This window comes from Acartia tonsa, chromosome 5 (genome assembly GCF_053477335.1).
Source record: "Acartia tonsa isolate MP-2025a chromosome 5, ASM5347733v1, whole genome shotgun sequence".
Classification (NCBI taxonomy): Eukaryota; Metazoa; Arthropoda; class Copepoda; order Calanoida; family Acartiidae; genus Acartia; species Acartia tonsa.
In genome coordinates this window covers 2,638,650-2,652,435 of record NC_137264.1, presented here as the reverse complement: position 1 = coordinate 2,652,435, position 13,786 = coordinate 2,638,650, and the positions used below count along the sequence as shown (strand labels likewise).

Genomic DNA, 13,786 nt, shown 5'->3' with positions numbered 1-13,786 from the left:
ATGGCCATTTTCTTTCTTTTTTTTGTTGCATTTTAGTACCTTAAAATCGACTTAATTTTTTTTAAAAAAAACTTAAATTACTTAAAAAATAAGAGGTCTACAAAAAACCGATTGCATATCTGAATTCTATGAAAAATTTTACATCTACTACTTACTAAAAGAACCGGCTAGCTATAAAAAAAAAAGTTGATACAACTTCTTTTCTATTTCTGCAAAGGGTCAGTATCCCTTGGCATCGGTATCACACTTCTAAATATCTTTGAATTTTGATAAGACTACGTAAATCATAATCCAATCTGTCCATTGCGAAAACAGTAAAAGTGTCGAACTATGACGTCAGAAAAAATTAACAATTGACCAATAAGAAGCCAGTATTCACTGTGGTAAAATATATTGCGGCCTCTCATTGGTTAATTGTTAATTTTTCTGACGTCATAGTTCGACACTTTTACTGTTTTCGTCCATTGCAATTGAGATTTTTTACTCCAACAGGAAGACTGACGGGCATTATTCTACTATGAACTCTAGACCAGTAAACCATTAGATTAAAACACTAGAGGTAGAACGGGTTAAATAACTGTATTGCCCTATCGCAATGACCTAGTGCTGACCTTTAGTTGGGTCTTTGATAATCAACCAACTGTAACTGTAATTTTAACTCAGCCAAGTAGCAGAAAACAATTTGCTAGCAGACTGAAGAGGTCATTAAAAAAGGGGGGGGAGGTAGTTATCTGTATATATATCTATACTATAGATCTGTTAGTAAACTTATTACTTGATTAATTTGATGGTTGTACTTTAGCCTGGATGGCAGGATTGAACAAGTTGACCCACAACATCAAGATGAATAATATCTGCCCCATGCAATCTTTGAGAAAGCATTGGCTGAGAATCAAGCTGCAGACAACTGTGGATGGAAAAGTTGGTGTTAAAACTATTGCCAAAACTTTTGCTTCAGGTTTCTTTATTATTTGGGTTCGAATGTCCCATTTTGTCGTTTCTACAACTGACAGAAACACTGTGGATGTTTTTTTTTGTCAAGATTGTTTGTATTGATGTTAATTCGACACTAATGTGATAACTAATGTAGGTGTGCTGATAAATATACATCAAACAATGGCATTAATACATAAAAAATTGTCAAATATTCATCTTAACTTTTTAATATGTCATACAAAGACGTCCAAGGGGGGGGGGTAAAGTGGGGATTACCCCCCCCCCATTTAAAATTAACCCCTACCCTAGGGGTGCCGTTGGCATCCCCAACCATTTAGGAGAGGGTATTTACCCCCCCTTGAAACAATTTTGGGGGGGTGAAAAATACTTCGCGCTCATTTTTATTACTAAATGTTTCATAAAATTTAAATTACCCCCCCCAAAAAAAAAAATTTTACCCCGGGAGTACATTTTGGGGCGGGTAAACAAAATTTACCCCTGCCAACAGATTTCAGGAGGTAATCACCCCCACAAAGCAAATTTTACCCCCAGGGTAAAATTTTTTGTGGGGGGTAAAAATAATTTGCGGCGCGCTTCGCGCACCATTTCACCCACCCCCCCCAAAAAAAGCTTGTCATAAATATATCTTCTACATTTTAATTAATAAAATAAACAATAGTAAACTGTATAGTAGATATTTATCCTAAAACTAAAATATTTATTTCATGAGATCTAATTGACATTATATTTACAAAAAGAAAATTTCTTATTATAGCTGATCCTTTCTTCTAGGGGAAAAATACAAAGAATAAAGCAACCTTTATTTGTTAGAAAGCCTAGACAAATTAGAGTCGGGAAATGCCTTGAAATTTAATAAATTGAAACCTATGTCTGTGAAAATTAAGAGATTTAAAGCATTGATTAAGAAATATAAGGGTTAATTGTATTAATAATCAAAATGCTGTTGTTTAAAAAAAAACAGCATTTTATTTTTTTATATAATATAAATTGTTTTTTCCCAACATTTATCTAAAATCTTTTTATGAATTTTTTTGCCATCCATTTATTTAATCTGTCTATTTTGCTTTATTTATCTACTATCTATATAATTATAGCAATTATCATATATTTATTTATCCATTTATATTTTATTGTCTTCTATCAGATATTTATACAGCAAACAAATGGTGCCTAATAAAAAAAATGACGTCTTACATTAAAAAGGACCAATGATAGGCCAGCATAAATTTTACCATTGGTCAATATAAATGTATAATGGCCTATCATTGGTCATTTAGTATTAGGCACTATTTGCTGAATGTTATTTAAATTTCTAAATCTATCCATCTATCTTTGTATCTTACCTATCCCTGTCTAGGCAAGACAGAAAAGCTTGTGTACCAGAGTTTGGCAGATGCAGGTCTGCCTAATGAAAAGGGCATGTCCATAGAATTGGATCAGTTCACATTTGATATTTTCTACAGGATCTATCAAACTATTTGTCCCAGGTAACTTTATTAACCCATTTCTGTAAGTAAAAAACAACATAGAACACAGTAATAGTGTCTGACTGATTATGACGTAACAAAAAAAAATTAGCCAATGAGAGGCCGTTATTGACCAATGGTAAAATTTATAGTGGCCTCTCATTGGCTAATTTTTTTTGTTACGTCATAATCAGTCAGACACTATTACTGTGTTCAACAACATACATTTAAAGAACTCGCCACACTTTCCAACCCTTACCCCCCCCCCAAATTTTTTTTCAACAGAAAATAAAATTTTTCGTCTTTTTTCATGCAAAAAAAGTAATTGCGAGGCGTATAGTAAAAACAAGAGCAATTTTTTTCTTGCGAAAACCTTAAAAATAGATTTTGAATAAGCCGTGTGAAAAGTAGAATTGGCTATGTGTAGCAAAATCAACAAAAAAAATAAATCTTCCAAAATGATATTAAAATTTTTCAAAAATTGGATAAAACCTATGATTTTAGAGCACCTTTTAACATTTATAGAAACAATATAAAGTTGATGATCTGGCTACCCATAGCCGAATCAGCAACACTTACAAACTTTTTTTAATCCACTTCAAATATTTGAAATGAATTTTTTTTTAGGACTGATATAGAGGATCTGTTCAAGACTCTGACCAAAACTGACATGATACCCATGAACAAGCTTATTGAGTTCTTGAATGACAAGCAACGTGACGGCAGGCTGAATCAGATCTTGTACCCCGAGTATAATAAAACTCGTTGCATGGAGATTATTAATAAGGAAATAACACATTTACACAAATAATGCAAAATTTCTTAAGTAATTCTTTAATTGAAATTTAATGTATATAGTACATAAATTTTCTTAAAGGATCTTAATCCTCAATAAAAATAATAGGATGTCTGTCTGTTTGTACTACAGGATCTCGCTGACCGCTGGACTTTAAAAAGAAATTTTTTGGGAGGGTCTGATTACTATATATCTGCACTATAAATCACTTTATCTGTTGGTCCAATCAATTTTTACTACCTATTCATGTTGTCATCCTTGTTTTTAAATGTGTTATTTAAAACTTGTCAGCACGAACCAGATGAAGAGGCTAAGAAAGCAGAATCCATGACAAGAGAAGGGTTGATCAGATACATGATGTCGGATGAAAATGCTCCTGTACTGCTCGACCGTCTCGACATTTACCAGGTAAACACTGTATACTTTATAGTTCAAAAACTCACCGTTAGGTGGCTATAAAAAAACACATAAAGTCTCAATGAACAGGTAAAATTTGTAGTTTATCAGTTCAATCATAGATGACTTGCACTAAACATAATCAGACATATTATAATGGTTGAGAATGCTCCTGTACTGCTCGACCGTCTCGATATTTACAAGGTAAACACCTAATACTTTATAGTTCAAAAACTCACTGCTAGGTGGCTATAAAAAACACATAAAGTCTTAATGAACAGGTAAACTTTGTAGTTTATCAGTTCAATCATAGATTGCTTTCACTAAACATAATCAGACATATCATAATGGTTAAGAATGCTCCTGTACTGATGAACCGTCTTGATATTTACCATGTAAACACCTTATACTTTATAGTTCAAAAACTCACTGCTAGGTGACTGTAAAAAAAAACACATCAACATCAACATCAACATCAAATATTTATTTCAGTCAACATATTAAAATACAGTGATAATGACAGATTAAGAATATTTACATATAGTATAAGTTTATATAAATCATTGATACTAAATAATAAACATAAGAATATGTTGCTAGAGGCAGGATCTAACGCAAACATAGAGTGCGAGCTAAAGTTATAAAGTCAACAATTTTTAATTAGTAACCCTAGGAACATGCGGTGAAAGGATCAAGCCTTATACCAAAAACTAAATATAAAATATACAGATGTACTTAAGTGAATGGAAAAATTAAAAATTTAGTGCTTTTTTTATAAAACTCAGGAGCAAAAGAATAAGGTTTAAGGTTAAATGTTAAAAAGTTTTAAAGATTACAACAAAGCATAAAAAAGAAGTTGACGGCGATGTAGTACGTTTAAGACCTAGCAAATTTTGCTTTCTAATTAAAACAATTTTGATCACAGAATAATAAAATGACAAGAAATAAGTTAAGGTAATATTCTAACCAATAAGTTTAAATTGCATTTAAATGGCAAATATGACAAAGAAGTCTGTTGCAGTTTGTTTCAATATTTTCAATCAATGTTTTTTCAAGTGTTTTTTTCAAGTGTTTTTTAAATAAATTATAATTTGGCCTATTTTTTAGATCTTTTAAAATTTCTTCATATTTATTCCATGTTTTTGGTAAAGAAGTAAAAGGCAATCTAGAAATTAGTGCAAGTCTGGAAAATGGTATAGCAAAGTCAGCATGAGTTCTTAAAGCATAAGGAATATTTCTATTTTGATTCAAAGTCCAATAATTGCTTATTCTAAATGATTTAGGCTGCAAATCCTTTATATAGAGATACATAAAATTTAATTTAAAATAATCCACAAGTGCTGGAAATGGCAAAATACCCAACTTTTTAAATAAGATTCCTGTGTGAGAATTATATTTGGCATTAGAAATACATCGAATAGCTTTCTTTTGTTGCTTAAAGATGTCATTAATAAGGCTATCATATGTTGAAGAATATGCTATAATTCCATAGATTAAGTGACAATGAAAAGTTGAATAATATAAGGATCGCATTGCTTCAGGATATAATATTTTTTGACATCTGCGTAAAACAAACAATGATTTTGAAAGTTTTGCATTTAATTGTTTAATATGGTACCTAAAATTGAGGGCTGGATCAAAATAAACCCCTAGAAATTTTATAGCAGGTATTTCTGATTCATGGTTGACAAATTCTAATTTTCTAATGAGTTGATCATTAGGGGAAGGGCAGTCAATATTATTTTCATTAATGTAGATATTTATTTCATTCCATGGAATTAGATGAGGGGAGGGATGAAAAATAGTAAACTTAGTTTTTAAAGGATGTAGAGACATTTTGTTAGTGCGAAACCAAGTAGAGACTTTTTGCAACTCTGAATTTACAAATGTGACCAAATCTGCTAAATTCGGCCCAGAGGCAAGAAGGGTAGTGTCATCACAAAAAAGTAAAGAATATAATAAAGTGGACTTTGGTAAATCATTTATGAAAATTATAAACAGAATTGGGCCAAGTATCGATCCTTGTGGTAAACCTAGAGTAATTTCACTTAGTGTTGAACTTATTGAATCAATACAAACAAATTGTTGTCTATCTGTCAAATAGTTTCTAAACCAATTTAGAGTGGACCCCCTAATTCCTATCTTTTCCAATTTTTTACACATTATGTCTACAGGTACCATATCAAAGGCTTTGGTTAGGTCGCAAAAAATACCAATTGTATATTCATTATTATTCATTGCAGTTGAAATTTTGTTAAGCATGTGAATCATAGGATGAATTGTAGAATTGCCTTCCTGAAAACCAAACTGATTAGGGTGAATAATGTCATGCTCACTTAAATAGTCTTTCAATTGAATTGAAACTAATTTTTCCAAGATTTTGCTAAAAACCAACAATAGATTAATTGACCTGTAATCATTAAGGTTTTCAGGATTTCCACCCTTTTTAAAAACTGCAGAAACTTTAGCAATCTTAAATTGAGAGGGGACCAAACCATGCCTAAGAGATAAATTAAAAATATGTGCTAGTGGCTTAGCAATTAGCGGCAAAATTATTTTTACAAATTTAGTGGATAGACCAGTAAAATCTGTGCTAGATTTGCTTTCAAGATGGCTAAAAATTTGCATGATTTGTTCAGGGGAAGTTAAATTGAAAATAAAATTTGCTTGGACCTCATCTAAATAACTGTCAGGGGGGCGATCGGTTGGTGGAATTGACTGCTGAATATTAGTAGTTACACTTGTGAAGTGTCTATTAAAATTTTCAACAATTAGTTCAGTTTGATTTATAATATTACCATTTATATTCAAAGATTTGGGTGAAGAATTTTTAGCCCTCCCACTCTTATTACATGCCTCTTTGATAATTTCCCAAGATTTTTTAAGATTGCCTTGATGTGAAATAAGTAGCTTACTATAGTGAAGTTTCTTCATGGCTCTAAGTAGTTTATTATAAAGATTCTTATATTTATCAAAAAATTTTTTATTTTCAACTGAACGGTGTTTAGAATAAATTGAATAGAGTTCTATTTTTGTTCGCCTGGATTTTAAAAGACCCTTTGACATCCAAGGTTCTATTTTATGTATGTTTATATTAAAGCGAACAGTTTTTTCTTCAAAATGGGCATCAAAAAGGGTGAAAAAAATCTCATGAAATTTGTCATAAGCTATTTGTGGGTTTTGTTGCTCGTTAAACGTACTTTGAAAGTTAGCCTGTTCTAAAAGAGTCTTAAAGGAATTTATATTTTCATTAGAAAAATTTCTGGTTTTTATAAATTTGGGCCTATTTACAACTTTAGAATTATTCAAAAAATGAAAAGGTGCATAGTGATCAGAAATATGTGTAGTTATTATCCCTGATGAATAAAAGTCATTTAAACTGTTTGTCCAGATATGATCTATTAACGTTGCGCTACTACTATTAGCATGGCTCGAAATTCTTGTAGGGTGATTTATAATTTGTAAAAAACCAGAGGCAAACATGTTATCAATAAATTCTTGAGTTTTTCTATGATTTTTATATTGTAGAATATCAATATTAAAATCTCCTAATATATATACTTTGCTATTATAATCTGAAAGTTTAGACACAACATTTGACATTATGTCAATAAAAGAATCAAGTTGCACACTTTGAGTCATATTTTCTATTGGAGAAGGAGACCTATAAACGTTACCAATAATAATCCTAGTTTGATCTGGTAATTCTGTTTCAATAAATATAGATTCAAAAATCATTTCATGAAAAATAGAAACCTCATCTAGAATTTTATATTTTATAGCTTCAGAGAGAAAAAATCCCACCCCTCCCCCCCTTGATAGAACTCTATTCTTGTTAATCAATTCATGGTAGCCATTTAATTTAAAGAAATCTTTATTAATTATAGAATGTATTTCTTGAAGACCAATAATATCAAACGAGAATTTGTGACAGGCTAATTCATTCAAAAATTCTTGGAAATTATTAAACTTGGAAGCAAGACCCTGAATATTTAAACTAAGCAGAGAAGTAAGTTTAGTATCTTTAAAGCAATTTGCAAACTCATCTTCACTATAATATGCACAATTTAAAAAGCAATTTTCGTAAGGAGAATCAAATATATTAATATCTTCATTTCCAATGCCATTTTCATTTTGAAATACTGTATTAAATTTAAATTTATTATCGGCCAGTATACTACCCAAACCTAAAAGGTTATCATCCTGGATCATGTTTGAGCCCTAGGAAAAAGTCACGCCAGGTACGTACGTCCACCGCCACCGCCTTCATTGCTCCTGCAATAAGAAAAGAATTAGATTCAATTTTAAAAAGCAAAAGTGCTAAAGAGAAAATTTGTTTAAGAGAAAAAAAGTAATTTAAACCAAAGGCGGGCCCTAACTTTACAATAAAAATAAATTTAAATAATAAAATTAAGAAATATATTAATAATAAAAATATATATACATTAAGTAAGTGCAAAGAATGTATTTTTGTAATGTTCATGTAAGAAATGTTAAATAGATTTGTTATATATGGGATTTTTAAATAGATAGATAGATAGATTATTAACATAATAAGATGTGTAATATCTCGGGTTGTGTATCTGTGTTTACTTAGGTATAAAAAATGAAAACTTATCACTTTTTTTTGTTGGTATCAACCACAGCTCTGGTGCCAGCCCTGCGTGAGCCAATGGGAGGCGGTTGTCGTTGGCCTCCTCGCATCTCTGCTGGAACTGGAGACCTGCTGCCCGTCCTGCCAGGAGACCTGCTGCCTGTCCCGCCAGGAGACCTGCTGCCTGTCCCACCTGGAGACCCGCTGATCTCTCTGTCCTCGCCACTCTCTCCACTCTCATCAGGTGTCTGCATATTATCGCCATCAGTGCCTCTTTTTTTGACAATTGAAGTCAAATTTTCGGCTGATTTAGAGCCGGCTGTGGCACATGAAGCAATAATCTCTTCAACTGGGCTAAACACGTCCTTTACTTCAAATTTAACTTTATCATTAGCCAGGAGACAAAATCGAATATGGCCGTCGATGGACCAGGCGGCTTTGACCCTAGCATCTCGTTTTAGGTTTGTTAGCAGGTTATGGTTGGATCTTGTAAGATCTGGAGTCACAGAATAGTATAAAATACCTCTGGTAACCTCGGCGTCTGTAGGGGTAGGCATGTGGTTTCTTTTCAGCCTCAAAAACAGGTTTCTCAGGTAACGGGATTTAAATCTGCAGATAATTGCAGGAGGTAACAGTAAATCTTTGTTTTTTCTCGACTTTGTTGGTCCGCCTAAAAAATGGGCATTTTCCAGGGTAGAAAACAAGCCAGGAACAAAATCAAGTTGAGCTACTGTTTCTAAATTTAGCTCCTCAACTTTGTTGGGTGTTGAACATTCCAACGTTGGTTTCACTAATTTGTTGTATACGTAGCGCATACAGCCTCCATCCACCCCGTAGGTTCTAATGAGTTCTCTTGGGACACTTAGCCCGCTGATACGCACGCACCAATTGCGCGCGTATTGCTCGCGTGCATTTAAGGATGTCCTACATTCACTAATGTCACTTTTTAAACTTTGAATGTCTGACATATCACAGTTTTCTTGCAATGTTTTAACTTGTTCGACTAATTTGTCGACAATGACTTTTAGAGACTTTAGATCACTCATAATGAAAAAAAAGTGCAATTAATTTGTGTAAATTAACACTAAAAAAGTGCAAGAGAATAATAAAGAATTTCCTAAGAACTCACACAAAATTTAAAGTACAAACTGATAATAGTTGTGTGTAAACAATAATAGCGTCCCCAGTAACAAATCTATAAAAACAGGTTGTATCTAGTCGGTCATTTGTGCGTGTGTTCACAACAAGAACCAAAACTAGACTGATGTCTTAATAAACAGGTAAAACTTATAGTTTATCAGTTCAATCATAGATGGCTTGCACTAAACATAATCAGACATATTATAATGGTTGAGAATGCTCCTGCACTGCTGGACCGTCTCGATATTTACCAGGTAAGCACCTTATACTTTATAGTTCAAAAACTCACCGCTAGGTGGCTATAAAAAAACACATAAAGTCTTAATGAACAGGTAAACCTTATAATTTATCAGTTCAATCATGGATGGCTTGCACTAAACATAATCAGACATATTATAATGGTTGAGAATGCTCCTGTACTGCTCGACCGTCTCGATATATACCAGGTAAACACCTTATACTTTATAGTTCAGAAACTCACCGCTAGGTGGCTATTAAAAACACATGATGTCTTAATGAACAGGTAAACTTTGTAGTTTATCAGTTCAATCATAGATGGTTTGCACTAAACATAATCAGACATATTATAATGGTTGAGAATGCTCCTGTACTGCTGGACCGTCTTGATATTTACCAGGTAAACACCTTATACTTTATAGTTCAAAAACTCACCGCTAGGTGGCTATAAAAAAAACACATAATGTCTTAATGAACAGACATAATCAGATATATTATAATGGTTGAGAATGCTCCTGTACTGCTCAACCGTCTCAATATTTACCTAGTAAATCCTTCATAGTACAAAAACTCACCGCTAGGTGGCTATAAAAACACATATGAAGTCATAATCAACAGATAAACTTTATAGTTTATCATTTCAAACACAGATGGCATACAATAAATATAATCAGACATATTATAATATAAATACTGTTCTGCTGGTCCGTCTTGATATTTACTAATGATTCAAAAACTCCCGCTAGGTAGCTATACAAACAAATTAAATCTTTATAGTTTATTATTTTATCCATAGATGACTTACAATATACAATATCAACTTTATAATAATGGGATGAAAATACTTTATTTATACCCCATACTTAAAACAAAATATAAATAAATAATGCTACAAGGTAAACTATAATTTCTATCACCTATAGAATTGGATTGTAATAAATATACTATATAGAATTATGTTGACAAAAAATAGCTTAAATATAAAAAGGAATTATTGAAAAAAATTACCTCAGATTTTTTGTAGGATATGGACCAGCCCTTGTGTAAATACTACATTAATTCTTCACATAACACATATCTATCAGGTAAAATTTGTAGCATATTTACAGGGAAGCGCTGGACGTCATAAAAATACATCTAAAAAGGTGGGATTAGAGAAAAGGTGGGCAGGAAACCCCTATAAAACAAAGATGACAACATCCATAAAAGCGAAGCTCTGAATGGGTAGGACAAACAGACATTAACACTTGTATAATGTCAGAACTGAATAATCAGAATGCGAATGTATAAGAGTCAAAGCAAAATTGTAAGTAAATTTGTTGAAAAACTGCTTGATACAGGATAATGATTATGGAAATACTTACATTTTAGGACTTGATTATAGAGTTGCTTCGCTTATAATGTTGTACTTTGTTGTCCCAGGAATCAGTATACCAAATCAGACGAATCGGATAATTAGGTCACATACAAATTTGTTGTTAAAATGTAAAAAAAATCAACATGTTTAAAATAGACGTACGGACATTCTGGTAATGATTATAGAGTTGCTACGCTTTCTAACTCGTACCTAACTGTTACAGGAATCACCATGCAAAATTTGAAATCGATAGGACAATTCTAACATGCCTAAATTAACGAATAAAGCTATTTTAAAAAGTAAAAAAATCAACATGTTCAAAAAGGACGCACGGACATTTTGGTAGTGATTATAGAGTTGCTACGCTTTCTAAATCGTACCTAACTACTAAAGGAATCACCATGCAAAATTTAAAATCGATAGGACAATTCTAACATGTCTAAATTAACGAAAAAAGCTATCCGTTACGGACGGACGGACGGACCGACCCTAATTATAGAAAAGCTTTTAAAAAGAAATACATAATAGACGTATTTTTTGTAATGTCACACAATTACATGATCTTTCCAGTGCTTTATTTACAGGATATATTTTCTTGTCTTAGGGGTTGAAACTAACGTAAATTTTATTATTATAATGAAGTTTTTGGTGTGGGTGAGAATATTCAGAATAATCAGCACTTCAAACTAAATTTTTGGGTATTTTTATTAGTGAAGTTTCTCTAAAACTTATTAACTTAAGTCGGCCAATTTATCTGTTAGTCTGACCAACTGTCTTTGCAACCGTTTTATTGAGACAGCGGGTCAAGTCATAATGTGCATGAACGTGGAGTTTGATAGCCCTAGTGGCTAGACAAAAGTGTCTCAGCTTACTCCATGACTACTTAGGCCCAAACGAACACAGTAATAGTGTCTGACTGATTATGACGTAACAAAAAAAATTAGCCAATGAGAGGCCGTTATTGACCAATGGTAAAATTTATAGTGGCCTCTAATTGGCTATTTTTTTTGTTACGTCATAATCAGTCAGACACTATTACTGTGTTCGCCCAAACCCTAAGAAATTATGAGTAATCAATCAAATAAGCAACCGTTTTAACATAGGCTTGAATAAGTCACTTACTAAAAACAGCTGTTAATTTTTGGGTCAGTTTTTGAGTGGATTTAAAACACATTTGTTAGATCTTTTTTATTTTGTATTTTTTTAGGTTTTTTTTTAACATTCTTTTTTTTAAGGGAAACAATTTGGTGGCAAATCTTCTGTTGAAATGTATAGGCAAACTTTGCTTGCTGGTTGCAGGTAAAAATTATCCATATAGGGGCGAGGCTGCTCCCCATCACACTGTAAGGGCAGGTCCTTCAACAATGAATAACAAAGGAGATGTTTTCTTTTTTATCCAAACACCTAGAGTATTATGGAAGGTAACATACAATTCTTTAATTGCAAGATCTTTGTCTTGAAGTTAATTGTGCATTAGTTGTGCCTGTTTAAGTACCATGGGATTCCTTCAACTATTACCATTAAAGTCACAAGCCTGATATCGCAGCTGTAGGTACCATTTTTAACGACACATTACAAACTTTCCCGATTTTGTATTACTTTTGAGGAACATGATTCCAGTTACGTCATATTTTTCTTTCCCGAAAAAGGGAAGGGGGAGAAAATCTTTTCAAAAGAGATGGGGAAAACCCCCTTTTCTCCCATTTCTTTTTTCTTCCCCCCTTTCCTTTTTTCTTTCCCCCTTCCCTTTTTCGGGAAAGAAAAATATGACATAACTGGAATCATGTTCCTCAAAAGTAATACAAAATCGGGAAAGTTTGTGATGTGTCATTTTTAACGTCAGACAGATATCGTTTCAATTTGTACTATAGAATAACAAGCAAATTAAGAATTATCAACAAACAAGGATGACAACATTTAAAAAGCGAAGCTCTGAAACAGTAGGACAAACGGACATTAACACTTGTATAATGTCAGAACTGAATAATCAGAATGCGAATGTATAAGAGTCAAAGCAAAATTGTAAGTAAATTTGTTAAAAAAACTGCTTGATACAGAATAATGATTATGGACATACTTACATTTTTAGGGCCTCATTATAGAGTTGCTTCGCTTATAATATTGTACCTTGTTGTCCCAGGAATCAGTATACCAAAAATCAGACCAATCGGATAATTAGGTCACATACAAATTTGTTGTTAAAAATGTAAAATAAATCAACATGTTTAAAATGGACGTACGGACATTCTGGTAATGATTATAGAGTTGCTACGCTTTCTAACTCGTACCTAAATATTACAGGAATCACCATGCAAAATTTTAAATCGATAGGACAATTCTAACATGCCTAAATTAACGAAAAAAGCTATTTAAAAAAGTAAAAAAGTCAACATGTTTAAAATGGACGTACGGACATTTTGGTAATGATTATAGAGTTGCTACGCTTTCTAAATCATACCTAACTACTAAAGGAATCACCATGCAAAATTTGAAATCGATAAAGATTTTAAAAAAGATTGTGCATTCAAAGAGTCTGTTATTTGATATGTATTTTATAAATCCTTATACTAAAGTAACAGGATGTTTGTTTGTGTATCTGTGTGTCTGTACCGAAGGATCTCGCTAACCGCTGAACCGATCGGGTTCTCCTTAACAGGGTATATTCTCACAGGATAGGTTTTGGGAAGGTTTATTACTATTTTGGGGGAGGGTACCACCACCCTCCCAAGAGAAATCACAATAAAATCGAAAAAAATGATATATTCCTGCCGCATAGTGTCGCTAGCGTATGAATGTCTCTACGTAGCGTTCTGATTGACCATAGATAAATTATTTCTCAAATT

General features: G+C 32.4%; 2 protein-coding genes across 2 annotated transcripts in view; one reads left to right on the top strand and one right to left on the bottom strand.

Annotated features, from left to right (window-relative positions):
* The window catches only part of LOC145318535 (1-phosphatidylinositol 4,5-bisphosphate phosphodiesterase-like), a 75,602-nt gene that overhangs the window by 17,263 nt on the left and 44,553 nt on the right, over positions 1-13,786 (top strand). The window contains exons 6-11 of the mRNA XM_080159851.1: positions 803-958; positions 2,315-2,444; positions 3,051-3,210; positions 3,511-3,627; positions 10,611-10,671; positions 12,179-12,242. Coding sequence (XP_080015977.1) covers positions 803-958; positions 2,315-2,444; positions 3,051-3,210; positions 3,511-3,627; positions 10,611-10,671; positions 12,179-12,242 — 688 coding nt within the window. The remainder of the gene's footprint in view (positions 1-802; positions 959-2,314; positions 2,445-3,050; positions 3,211-3,510; positions 3,628-10,610; positions 10,672-12,178; positions 12,243-13,786) is intronic.
* LOC145318534 (uncharacterized) lies at positions 7,748-9,442 on the bottom strand. The gene is made up of 2 exons (XM_080159850.1): positions 8,237-9,442; positions 7,748-7,890 (listed from the first exon to the last, which is right to left on the bottom strand). Exons 1-2 carry the CDS (start codon positions 9,253-9,255, stop codon positions 7,848-7,850), a joined length of 1,062 nt encoding a protein of 353 aa, XP_080015976.1. The 5' UTR covers positions 9,256-9,442; the 3' UTR covers positions 7,748-7,847.